Raw genomic sequence first — 14,051 nt, forward strand, 5'->3', positions numbered from 1 at the left:
GAACCAGGACAAAACACCAACACCTAACTTATTTTCCATACTTCCACCAAGAAAATCATTTCCCTAGTTTATAAAAACTGTTTTTTCTAGAATAATATTTTTTTCATAATATTTTGATCATCCAAATATATTTGGTATGAGGATAAATATTATTAGGAGAATAAGTAATTTCTTTTACTTATCCTATTGTGTGTGGTAAGTAAGCAGAAGAAGACTATTCTACTCAACTTTTGACATTAGCAAATTAAATTAATCTGATAATTTTAGGATCAAAAGAGTAGGAAAACACCATTAAATTAGCAAAAAGAGAATGAAAATGTCTGTGAAATACAACCTATCTATCTTTATAAAAGATGGCATACACACTACTCTTTCCAAACTTCACTGCAAAATGTGCAAGAGGTACAATATATATTTGCTAGCCTAATGTATACAACTAACTTAAGCCATGCACCTAACAATTTTAACGTATATATTTGCTACCAACTATTATTATTCTTATATGTTACATAGTATATATTTGCTACCAACTATTATTATTCTTATATGTTACATAGTTTTTATACAGTGTTATAACCTCTCTCCCAAAGTACAATTCAGAAAAATCCTGCGTACAACGCTAATTATTTGTTCTCACTATATTGTAGGCACTTTACAATTTACTTGAATTCTTGCCTTCTTGTTTAAGTTGTTGGATTCTCTGATGTAGCCTTCTCCGATGATCGTGGATTTTCCAGAGTCCGTGTCCAAGAATTACAGCAGAGTATATTCCATGTGTGATTATAGGTGCAAGAATGTTGTTTGTCTGTTGCATCCACAAGAACAAATAAGCTATAGTTACCCAAATTTCAGAGGCGAATCCAACATCTCAACATGACGGTTCAACTTTTAAGATGTTCAGTATTGATCTCATAGTTCAGAAGCGTTTATATTCGTTGGAACCTTAGTGGTTTCTAAACATATGTGTCTACCCTCCCGAATCCATCATTTAAACTTGATGGGTTCAATCCTTGAGGTTTTAAGCACTCAACTAGTCAATAGTTATGAAACTATGAGTTCAAAAATTGACATTTGTTGAAACATCGTGGTTTTGACACGTATGTGTCTAACCTCCTAAATTTCATGTAGACACTACCTTTAAGTATTAGCAGAGGCAGATCCAATATTTAAACTTTGACAGACTCAACATTTTAAGATTTTTAGCATTGAACTCATCGTAGTGATGAAACAATGAGTACAGAAGTCAGTGTTCATTGTAATTTTGGTGGTTTTTCACGTATCTGAGTACCCTCCATATCAACGATAGTAGATTTAGTTTAACCCATAAAAACTGTTCCGTTCGCCTCTGAGTACAGACTAGCAAGTACAAATAAACACAAACTGAATTTATGTTACCTGGATCCATTCAAACCCAAGGTAAAGGGCTAGTATTGCTTCCAGTAAAGGAGAATAAATCTTCTTCATCTGCCGCCTCTCGTACCAAGCTGCAAAAACATGCAGGTAGAGGGGAAAAAAATTAACATATCACGCGATAATATGAGCTGGACTATTCAGGATTATTTTCGTTAAAATGCACTCGTAATAATTAACTCTGCTTCCATTCTCTCCTTGGTCTCTTTTGGTGATATCCTTACACAGAGGGGGGGACTCTCCATATATGGTAACACCTGTGTGTTTGGTACCAAGGAAAATGTTTTCCACTGGAAATGTCCTCTCAGAAAATATTTTCTTATTTATTTTCTAGTGTTCGGTAAAGTACGCAGAAAATAGTCTGAAAAACGTTTATATATATCTAGAAATACTACCCTTAGCCTTAAGTGGTATCATGTATTTATTATAAATTTAGATAGCTATTCTTATACTGAAAGGCTTGAGAAGTCCCAATGGAATAAGGGGAAGCATGTTTTTGTCACACTCCTTGCCTCCCAAAGGTGCCTAGTGACGGGCAAGATGCAGCAGACCGACAACTAGGAGGCACGTTTAGAATCCTTGCAACGTAACTATGATACAAAGCTTCTTGGTTGCTGACAAACCCTATGCCTTTCTTTGATCCAAACTAACTTGTGACTATTTTATTTTTGTTGGTCAGCTGGTGGATACAGACTAGGCTAAGGGAGATACTTCATCTTTTCTCTTCCAAGTTGATATCGGCTGTCCTTAATCCTTTATATCTCATTAGCTTTAGTTCTCATAGCATTATGTTAATTAGGTTTTGAACACCATGAGTGAGCATTGTCTTAGACCATCTTCAACCCCATTCTATTTTACTCTATATTTGGAGAGTAAAATAGAGAATTGAGTCTCCAACCACTCTCTAAAATCCCTCTATTCTCTATTTATAGAGAAGTGAATAGTAGTTCTCCAAATTCTGAAAATGACCTACCGGATTACTAAATTATTGTTGTGATTTTAAAAATGGGAAAATGCATAAGTACCCCAACCTGCCTGAAATCTCAGAGACACACTTATACTATACTAAGGTCCTATTACCCCTCCCACCCAACTTATTTTGTAAATAATTTTCTATCCCTTTTCGGCCTACGTGGCACTATCTTCTGGGCCCAGTGCGTGTTGACAATTTTTTTTAAGCTTTCTGGTTGATAGTGCATGTAAGCCGAAAAGGGGTAGAAAATTATTTATAAAATAAGTTTGGGGGAGGGGGTAATAGGACCTTAGTATAGTATAAGTGTATCTCAGGAATTTCGGGCATAGATTGGGGGGTACTTATGCATTTTTCCATTTTTAAAATCACAACAATAATTTAGTAATCCGGTCCGGTAGGTCATTTTCAGAGTTTAACAATATTCGGAAAAAAGATAGTGTATGATCTAGAGAATTATTGTGTTTGTGATTGCGGTTATGCTTGTTGATTTCTTTTTTCAATTTTTCGTAGTTGTTCTTTAAAATTTAGAATAAAATATAATTTTATACTAAATAAAGAATTTTTTTTTTTAAAATAATTTTATATTACATGAAATTTATATAGGATGATTATCTTGAAAAGAGAAAGAACGGGTTCATATTATGAAATAAGAAAATGAAATAGAAATAGAAATAATATTATAATATTGACGAGAGATAAGAAGATTCTTTTTTAGAGAGTAAAATAGAGAATTGAGTTGGAGTTGATTGTATGAAAAAATAGAGAACTCTATATTTGGAGAGTAAAATAGAGTGTATGGTTGGAGATGCCCTTAACTTTGCCATGAGCAGAGAAGAGGGGTCAAACCTGCAAAGAGTTTTTTCAGATCTTCACGACCTGAACGCGACTTCAGCACTGGTGCAACAATATAGGTAGGATCTGAAAGTGAAAACAACAAACAGCCAAATGATTGTGTTTAAGCATGCAAGAGCAGAGGACAACGAAGGATCTCAAAATGCAGCCTATGAAACAGACCTTTTGGAGAAGCAGCCATATAATATAAAGAACCAGTAAGAGCTGCTGTCATTACAGCTGCAAATGCTTGAGCAAATGGTACATAAGGTGGCAAAACACCAGTCTACAGTTTAAGGAAACAGAACGTGTCAAGGCATCAGAAAAATTTGGATATTTTGTAACTTGGGAGTCTGAGTATGTTGCTCAGACTCTTCAAAAGCATCGATGGATGCATGTCGGGATCCTCCAAAAGTAGTGTATTTTTTGAGGATCAAACATGGGTGTAACAACATTTTTGGAGAGTCCAAGCGATGATTGGAGAAGGATGTTAGAAATAGAATCCTTACCAATGATGCCATCCCTCGAGCATCAGTCACCAAATCAGTGCTCCTTAAGAAAATGTCAGCCAAAGCTCCCTGTAAGTGCAAATGTAGTCAGATAAAGCGGCTGAAAAAATTACTCCCCCCTCTTAAGGTCTATGTACAATAGTCAAAACATCTAGTTTTCACGTGAGTTGTTCATCGAATCCCTTGATATTCTAAGAAATAAAATTTACAGATTCAGAAACTAAACAAAAGTACTCTTATATTACAGTTTCTAATATTAGAAAGAAAAAAAATTAGAACCTGTTTGAACAATTGTAGTCAGAACTGTCCGATTAGCAAATAATAGTGCCATAGGTGTAAAATGGGATAAAGAAAGAAAACTCTTCTGACAGGTATTTTCTTGGAGCTTTCGCAATTTAAAAAGTCTACTGTGTAGTTAATAGAAACCTAAAATAATAGAAACTTAACCAAATGGATTTCATTTCAGGTATATGCTTTCAGATGATGAGAAATGCAGGGTTTGCACTATCAATAAAGGAACACTTAAAATGGAAGGCTGCAAATAAAAAAGGCAGTTCAACCTTTTGTGTGAAATAAAATAGATCATTTACACTAACCTGAACAGCAGCACGGTAGAAAAGTTCCTCTCCAACAGAGCTAGCAGCGACAATCAGAATGAACTACAACATTGCAACACAATCTATTAACCTTTCCCTTTTTTGCAACAGAACTGCTGAATGCTGATGATGAAAGTAATAGATGTTTTACCTGCCAAGGTGACATTCCATAAAAGAAGTTCCGTAGCTCTTCATCCTCAACATCCCTGATTGCTCGCGCATGAGGAGATAGCTTCACAACTTCATCCTATTAACACACATGATTTGTTATAAAACAACAATTATATAATTGAGGAACCTCAGATGGACAAAGCTAGAATGGCTACAATATATAAGGCTAACATTTTTGCATTTTCACACTAAGAGTTAGTGAAGGCATGTGTAGATAGAAGAAACTAAGCCAGGGTAAAGATGCTAAAAATGTTGTTAGATACTCTATAAAGAAAATGGATCTTAAGCTTAACATAAAAAATTAGCTTATTAAATGAGGATCATCCAAAACTATGTAAGGAGACAACAGACGATTCCCTCAACCAATGTGGGACATTTAACACCTCTAGCACGCCCAAGATTAGACATCTGGTTGTGGTCCTTGTGGATAATATAACACTAGGGTCTAATATTGGGTAAACCAAAAGCAAGGAGAGTGTTGCGCTTATAAATCGTGAAAAAGGGACCTTTAAACTAACTCAACACCGAGAATTAGCTTATAAGGTAAGGTTACTGTGACAGAAAGAAAAATGGGAAAAGTTGAACATACATCTAGTATAAATAGAAGAGCCATAATGGGTGGAACTGCATATCCTAGTCCTTCAACAATGGCATCTAATGATGGACTGAACCCTCCTGTGCAGTCAATTCCAGATATTGAGCATATGAACTTTCCGGCTAAAGCCATTGCTCCATAGATGCCTGAGTTCATAAACAAACTGAACATCAGAAAATGATTGCAGGACTTCATTTTTCGTCTGTAAACCTATCCAAAAAATTTAATAGGATGGGACTCATAGAAGGCTGAAAGAAATATATGCAACAAATATATGTAAACAAACACATAAATACATTGGATCAAAAAGAAATGACTGTCTAACTTTTTCGGTTTAACTATTTAGCATTCAAAGCTCACTAGAATGACTAATCCGAATTCATGTATGTTAAGCCCATTCAAGGACTAAAGACGCTCTTTACTGAAAGGTTCTCTGTTTTAGGGGAACAAATTCGAGATCTTAGTTAAACGTGAATGGATCTCATAAGTGGCAGGGCCATAATTTTCACATAAAATCAATACCACCACTTATTTTCCTTGAAAAATTTCCATTAAAACATTTTCCTTCATACACACCAGACATATTTTAATCTAAACAAAGTTCATTTCCAAAATTTCTCCTAAAAAGATTCATCCAAACATATTTTGTTATAAACTTTACTAAAATTTTGTGCATACACTAATATTGAATGTGGGTGAGTTTTTACCCCTTGTCATTATTATCTTCTTACTTTGTGGCCTCATTTCCTAGTCAAAAAACTTAGATCTCTTTTCCACTGAGAGATTTATTAATAGCCAAGCATGAGTAAAAGCCTAAAATTTTATCTTCTATTCTTTCCCAAAGATTTTCATTTATAGTACTCCTTACTACTTCCCTACAATCCTTTCCTAGACATGAAACAAAGTACTTTCTCCATCCCAAATTATACTATGCACTTTTGAGTATGAAGTTTTTTTAAAAAAGGAAGATTTTAAGGATTTATGATTAAATTAAATTATTACTTATATTTATGAGATTATACATTCTCTTACTAAGGGTAACATAAAAATCTTAAAATTAATATTGTTTCTGAATTTAAAAAATATATCAAGGGTACCACTTACCATGTGAGTATGTGACTAGACACATGATTAAAGGAAGAAAATCTTAGCCCTTCCACTTTTAGAAGCACTTTAATGACATAACAGAAAGCAAAAAATATATTTGCCAGAAAAATCCTTTCCCTTTACTTGAAATTTCTCTATCACTATAAATTCACTTTCTTTGAATAATTTTACTCATCAAAACTTAAAAGAGTTTGAAATATAAGTATATATAAATCCTAAAATAATTTTGCAATCTATTTATGATGTGTGGTCCGTATCGTATTATTGATTCTTTTTATTCTCAAAGCCTATGTTGCTCGCACTATTTGAAAATATCTTTAGATGCTTGTCAAATCTTCTAAAAATGCATTACTTTTTTAGAAAGGCCGAACAACAGTGCTTTGAGAATGAAAAGAATCAATAAATAATATCTCTCATTCATGGTATATAGTAGTAATGATTAGAACGAAAAGCCACCACCAAATGACATGAAAATTCACTAAGATTTAAGTTTATGGATTCTGAATTTTAAGATAGGACAATTTACTATATTCGTGCAGCTTTATTAACTGATTTTTACCAAAAATGCAGAAAATTGTGTAAAAGCGGAGTACTAAAACGAACTCACCGATTCCATAACTGAGTCTGACAACAGCACCGATTTTCTCCCAAACAGGTAACTGCGCATCACTGAAGCTCTGATTGAATGTAGTCACCTCCATAGTAGACCCCGTGTATCCTACTCCTCCATTTTCGCTCTCCCGAATTTCAACTGATGACGCTTCGCCGGTACCTGACTTCTCCGCCATAGCTTTAATCCTCACCACCGAAAGTTTCTCATTATAATTCCTCTTATCTCGATTATTCCTAATCGGAAAATCGCATAAACTCACTTTACATCCTAAAAACGACGTCGTCGATGGAGTATTCGTACATCGAGCTATCAACGGAAATTCCATATTTACAAACTCTACGGTCTAAACTGATAAGCGAATCGGAAAATGAGCAAACGGCGTCGTTTTGAGCTGTCGTCTCGCTGTTAGAAAGTTGCTTCAGCTTCTTCTCCGGCGTTGATTCACGGAAATAAAATTGTTGTTTCAGCTGCTTCTCCGGCGTCGTTTCACCGCGATAAACTTGCTTCAGTTAATTCTCCGGCGTCGTTTCACCGAGATATACTTGTTTCACGGCGATAAGGTAACTGTTGTTTCAGCTGCTTCTCCGGCGTCGTTTCACCGTGAGAAAGTTGTTTCAGCTTCTTCTCCGGCGAGCAAGTTGCTTCAGTTTCTCCGCCTTCTTCTTCGGCGTCGTTGTGCATATAGTAATGAAAAAAGTTATTTTGGAGTAACAGCCGTTGATTTTGATAATTTGAAGTCAATGTTTTCTGATTTGATGTGATTGTGTAATGAACGGTGTTGATTTGAGGGAGGTTGTAAGGGTGGGGTCCAGTTATATATGTGTGACTGTACTTTAAGAGGGATATCTAGGTGTCCAATGTAAATGTGCCACGTGGAGATAATATGATATATTCTAGTGGACAAAATTGGACAGAGGGAGATTTTGGGAGGATAAAATATATGGTAGATAAATTAGGAAAATAATTCCAATCAATTTTTAGGGCCTCTACAATTTTATTTTAATTTTACACATGCATGTTACTGTTTAATCTTAAATTGATAAGTTGAATTTATATACGTAATTTAAGAATACTTTGAGTTTGTTGGCTGGACAATGGTTTTTAAGAAACTTCTCGATCTTGTTTGTATATTACCAAATAATCATAGTCACAATATGGTCAACAATTTTTGTTGGTATTTTAACAATTCAAGAAATGATGAACTACGCCAACGTGTTTCATCAGCTTATAAAAAAATCTCAATTATTGCCATTTAATACTTAAAGATTTAAATAATTGAAACATGACACTAAGTATAATTATTGTAAGATTGATATATAGTAGTAGTTGCCAACTTTTCTTTGTCTTTGCCCTTTTGGCTATTCTTTTTAGTAAGTATTAAAGTTGTAAAGATCGGGATGGTTCTGATACAAAGTTGTTGACCGATAGATGGCATTTATTGTCAATATTACGTATATTGACTTATGCTATTCAAAAAGAGTGTCTTTGCTCGTTCCTTTGTTAACAAGTCTGCTATCCTATTCTCCTCCCTAAATATGTGCTTGATAGTTATAATTGATTTGCAAGTGGTGTCCCAACTTCTTGTATTGGCCGTGGATGAGTTTATATATAAGGAGGGTGTATTGCATTACATGAGAGGGGAGGTTGCCTAGAGAGGCTTTTGCTAAAATAGTACGCCAAATCGTATTAATAAATTTGATTTTTCACCTATTCAACTTTGATTGTATCAAAATCGCTATGGACTATATAAGGAGGGTGCATTGCATATTGTCATGAATAATAAATTGGAAGTCGCTATGGACCAACCCTGAGTGGAAGATGGGAAATCCCAAATATTTTCCAAAGGAATATTATCTATTAGCCTGGATGTTGAACATGTTAGCACACATGTCTTTGTGTTTAGCACTATTATTATTGATTGGTGGAGAAGATGACTTTGGAGTTATGTACTTGTGTTCCTACGTGATATGCAAGGTGAACACTTTGGGGTCGTTTGATTAGTAATATGAAATAGTCAAAAATATTTTATGGATTACCTATTTCAATCTACTATTTTAATTAATAGAAAATGGTTATCACTATTAATTAATATCTATAATCAAACATTTGAAATAAAATAATTCTAAATTTTATCGCAGATTAGTTATTCTTTATCCCATTAATCAATTAATGACGACTCCTTAGAGTATAATTTACAGGTTTACACTTATAAGTTATATATATATATATTGTACAAAAACTTATTATTATTATTATATGTTAATTTAAATTAGAATAACAAATTTATAAACTTTATATCTTTGATATGTCCTCGGGCTATAATCTAAGTATGTTCATCTAGATTATAAGGAAAATGAAAATGGATATAAATATAAAAATTGACATTGGTTGGTGGGAAATGTGGGGAATTTTAGTAGTTCATTTGGTTGCTTCTTACTGGTGAGAGTTTGAGTCTTCACCTTGTAATCTCTCTCTCATTTTTCCTTCGTCTATTATCAATTTTTTAAAAATAAAATAAAATAAATTATATTAGCACTGCTTACAAAAAACTCTATATACGCATTAGTGTGTTGAGCTTGTCCACATGGATAATAATCCTAGATGAAAGATGGGATTAAGGACTATAGTAAACTCCACCAACATAAAACTAATCAATTTATGATAAATTCTCACAATTGATCAAGATAATAAAAAAATTACAATATCATCATATATGTATATCGAAGTTAAAACCCTAAAATAATTGGTCTAGATGTGGATAGAATTATTCAAAAAAGAGGAGAGATATATGGAAAAATCTTAACAGTTTTGGAAAAAGTCTTAACATAAAAGCTCAGATTTGTTTTACATCTTAACAACCCCAATAAATAAGTGCACAACTAAACAAGTAAAGATAATAAGAAAACCAAAAATCATTTCTCCTCTCAAGTATGGATCCCTTTGATTCTCTTGTTGTAAGTTCATTTCTTGAAACTTATCATTTTTAATTTGGTGTATATATATATATATTGTTTATATCCAATGCTCTGTATGTATCTGTTTTACTTTTCTGACTAAGTGTATTTATGAGTTCGCTAAAACATGTATACATGCTTGTGGTTTTTTTTATATTCTACCGATAGTTTGGATTGATTAATTTTTGTCATCACAATTCGACTTTAGCAACCTATGGGATCCACTCTACAAATACCATAAAATCTCAAATTTTGAGATATCACATCAACCCCATCACCACTAGTTTTAAGTTATAAGGTGCCACTAGTTCTCAAAACTTGATTTATTTTATGTTTATCAATTGAAGTTTACTTTCAAGCACATCATCAATCTCTTAATCTTCTTCGGACTTCAAATCTCCCGACTCGTCACATAAGACCCATTAACTTCTTATCATGTTTTTTTGCGTGACTCGAATTTAAGCTAGAGACATCTTATTTAAGAGTTAAAAAAGATTATATCCATCTCATTATAATTTTTTATGGTGTATAATTATGATAATGTTTTTCATTCTTATTATATATTTTTTATAACTCTTTTATTATTTGGTTTATTTATCTCTTGTTTAAGGTGAAACGTATTGAAGGAAAAGAGAAGTTGAAAAAGAAAATAATTAAAAGTCAAAAATCAGTATCAATATGCTGCAAAGGAGAAGGGAAATTTGTTCCAATGAAAGTGGCAATTCAAGAAGCTTCATCCAAAAATTCACTATTGGAAAGAATTAATTCTCTTGAGACTCGACTTTTTCAGGTAAAATATTTTTCTCCAATTTAATCATCTGGGTTTTAATTTTTATATATTGATAGTATAAATAATTTTTAACGTTGCTAGATCATCTAAAAATTAGTTATAGACAATCACATTTTATTAAAATAACACATTGATATTTATTGATTATTCTTAACACTCCAATGCAAGTTTTGAGATTAATTTCACGAATGATCATTTAATTTTTTATTTTATTTCACTAAGGTCGTTAAGTTAATTTTATAATTAAAAAAAGCATTCAACTTTTTCTATTATCACAAAACTTCACTAAGTAATTATTTGTAACAAAAAATTGCTTTACTTTGTCTAAGTATCATAAAAATAATATTATGCATGTCCACCATTACCATGATTTCTTTTATTTTCTCCTAGTGACTTTTTACGACCTTTTAATCAACCACCTCAAGTTTGAACTGTGAGAAGATACTTTTTTGATAATGATCTTTATACGATTACAAATATAAATTAGTTAGATTTATCAATAAATTTCATGTACTTGATAATTAATTAAACAAACAAAAAAAAGAAGCTCAAATCTTAATAGTATTATATAATTAAGTTGTTGTGATAATTAATCATATTTATTAATGCAGCTGTGCCTGGAAATTGAAAATGCAAGAACATCATGCAGCTCTTCATCAAATATACAGACTCCATTTGCAGAAAAATCAAAAAATAATGATGCCAAGAGACAAGCAGCTTCTTCTTATCCAATTTTTGATTTTTCACAGGTAAGTTTGTACATTTAAATTTACATTTTATGTCGATAACGCATAAATATTTTGCATATCAAGTCTGATATAGTAACGTAAAAAAGAGAATGGTACAATCCTTGAAATTTTATTAAATTATCAATATATAATTAGAATTATTTTATTTATTTTGCTATATGGCGATGCATGTAAAAATAATCTACATATTTAGTCTTCTAGATTACTAATTTATCTCGTTTTTAATGGACGGTTACTTATAAAATATATGATATTGTAATTATTTTTAACTATCAATAAATAAAAGTTAAATTCATAAATATATGCTTTGGAAGAATAAGAACTATTTTACTTCTGTTTACCTAACCAATTCAATTCAATTTTCTTGAATTGTTTCTATCGATTGAGTAGCTCAAGTTCTTTAAGCACATATTGTCCCTTATATCAAGAATGAAAGATAAGGTTGATGTACTCGAACTTTAACTATCAAATGCAGAACTTATAAGGTCGATAGGTCAATGTTATTATTGTTACAAAATCACGATATGAATTTAGTCGTATCAAGTGATTGCCAATTTTTTTTTTTCTTGTAGAAACAGTCTCATAATTTGGCACAAGATTTGGAGCAATCAACTTGCATGAAGAAGAAGAAGAAGCCATTTCATTTTGGGAGAAGCAAAAGTACTAAAGATATTGAAAATATTAAAAGTAAAAATGGGAAGAAAAAAAGTTTAAAAGCAAGTTGGCCACATCTCAGGATCTTAGGTTGCTAATAATTACTAAAACTATATTCCAATTTTAACCTTAATTTTGTTTATGAATTTTGAGAGAAGAGTTTTGAAGAAAGACATATATATGTATTATGTGTGTTGCTAATTTTATTTATTTTTAATTATTATTATTGTTATTATTATATCCAACATTAAGTACATTAATACTCCAATTTTGGTATAGATAATCCGAAGCATGTTAATCCCCAAATCAAAAAAATCATTAAAATGTCGAATAAAATAAATCTCATATTTTATTATTATTATTATTATTATTGTTATTGTTATTGTTATTGTTATTGTTATTGTTATTGTTATTGTTATTGTTATTGTTATTATCCTTTTGTTTTATACCCCAGTGTCTTTTTTTTTTTTATATATGTTATACATATACTTAATTTAAGATGATCATAAATTTCAATAAATTTCTTTAAGTTTTCGATATGAGCTATTATGTTATAGACTAACTGAAACATGTATAATATTATTTCGATCATCACCAAAGGATGTAATGAAATACTTGAAAAAAATATTTATCCTTAAGTAAAGAAAGATTTCAATATGAGCCTTTTGAATTTAAAATATTTTTATTGGGAGCACTGTGAAATGGACATATTCGACGTAAACCACAATTAATTCCACTAAGTTCAAATATCAAATGATCAACAAAACCACAATTACTATGTAGTTTAATCTGACCCAACAACTCATCTCTTTCTTAGAGTATCAATATTCTTTTCTCTTCAAGATTAAATAAATTTAAGTTGGTATTTGGTACATCTGCACGGATTAAAGTTGACAGTTATATTAATATATTGAAATAAGTGAAGGATCACTAAAAAATATGGTGGGGATAGTAAGTATGCTTTTGATTAGAATTCTCAATTTCAAGTCTTTAAAATGAAATTATTTTTGATAAGAATTATATTGTAATTAAAGTGAGATTTTTTGGAAATACATGACAACAAAACATGAGGTTTTTCTGAAAAGAAAAGAGTATTCGATGAGCATATTTATATAAAGAGAATGTGAAAAAGATGTGAATGAGCACCAAATGTTTTTTTTTTGTGGTGAGGTGCTATGTAGCATTCCATTTATAGTTAAATTTATTGATTGAACATCCGAAATGTAAATTGCCTTTGATATGAAACACTTTAACTTTCAAAACGAGGCTTCCTAACTCGAATATGAATTAGTCCGTCCCTCAAATAAGTATTAGAAGCCAATTAAGAACAAAGAAAAAAAAGTTGTAAATGTACTTCGATGAAAAAAGAAGAAATTTTATAAGGTGAGAGAGACTCGAATTCTCTCGACCTTAGGAAGGGCTCAACTTCAAATCCCAAAATAAAATCATACAATATTTAGTAGAGAACACTTTACCCTTAAAGTAAGAATTTCCATTATGAATAATTAGTTAGGAATGAACCAGGTACCAAATAGCCAAACGAGAAACAAAAAAATAATCTAAAAATATATAATGATAGGAAACACTTTATAATGAAAGTGAGAATTCAGCACGTGAGTCTAAATAAGTTAAAAATACAAATAGGTACCGAATATCGAATGACAAGCGGCAAAAAAATAAAATACGAACATGCATTGAACATCGAATGAAAAACGAAAAAATAAATATAAACATGTATCGAACATCGAATGAAAAATGACAAAAAATACAAACAGGCACCGTCATCGAATGAGATCCCAAAAAATACAAATAACTACTGAACATCGAATGATAAATGACCAAAAAATACAAACAGGTATCGAACATCAAATGAGAAATGACAACAAAATACAAACATGTACCAAACATCGAATGAGAAATGGTAAAAAAGACAATGGGGTGAGAGAGGCTCGAACTCTCGACCTCAGGATTACTCAGAAGCTATGAGACCTACGCGCTAGCCAACTGCGCCACCACCCCAATTGTTCACAAACTATCACAAATTATTATCTAATCCTAATTATAGTCAAAAACTTTGTCATAAAACACCGTTCTTGCTC

The 14,051-nt window shown here is 31.7% G+C and overlaps 3 protein-coding genes and 1 non-coding gene across 4 annotated transcripts in view; 1 reads left to right on the forward strand and 3 right to left on the reverse strand.

Moving 5' to 3' along the window:
* LOC125814483 (NADH dehydrogenase [ubiquinone] 1 alpha subcomplex subunit 6-like) overlaps window positions 1-14,051 on the reverse strand; it is a 520,085-nt gene that overhangs the window by 151,659 nt on the left and 354,375 nt on the right. The window lies entirely within an intron of this gene.
* On the reverse strand, window positions 528-7,484 carry LOC125814464 (uncharacterized). The gene is made up of 9 exons (XM_049493911.1): window positions 6,800-7,484; window positions 5,080-5,231; window positions 4,471-4,566; window positions 4,320-4,382; window positions 3,724-3,792; window positions 3,398-3,500; window positions 3,230-3,301; window positions 1,396-1,484; window positions 528-805 (listed from the first exon to the last, which is right to left on the reverse strand). Exons 1-9 carry the CDS (start codon window positions 7,128-7,130, stop codon window positions 653-655), a joined length of 1,128 nt encoding a protein of 375 aa, XP_049349868.1. The 5' UTR covers window positions 7,131-7,484; the 3' UTR covers window positions 528-652.
* On the forward strand, window positions 9,639-12,103 carry LOC125814482 (uncharacterized). Its single transcript, XM_049493937.1, has 4 exons — window positions 9,639-9,759; window positions 10,370-10,549; window positions 11,161-11,298; window positions 11,871-12,103. The coding sequence occupies exons 1-4, from the start codon at window positions 9,736-9,738 to the stop codon at window positions 12,048-12,050; spliced, it is 522 nt and encodes a 173-aa protein (XP_049349894.1). The 5' UTR covers window positions 9,639-9,735; the 3' UTR covers window positions 12,051-12,103.
* On the reverse strand, window positions 13,887-13,971 carry TRNAM-CAU (transfer RNA methionine (anticodon CAU)). The gene is given in 2 exon segments: window positions 13,887-13,922; window positions 13,934-13,971. It is a non-coding gene; the product is annotated as a tRNA-Met (tRNA).

This window comes from Solanum verrucosum, unplaced genomic scaffold (genome assembly GCF_900185275.1).
Source record: "Solanum verrucosum unplaced genomic scaffold, falcon-dt-bn FXZP01000268.1, whole genome shotgun sequence".
In the NCBI taxonomy this organism is placed as follows: Eukaryota; Viridiplantae; Streptophyta; class Magnoliopsida; order Solanales; family Solanaceae; genus Solanum; species Solanum verrucosum.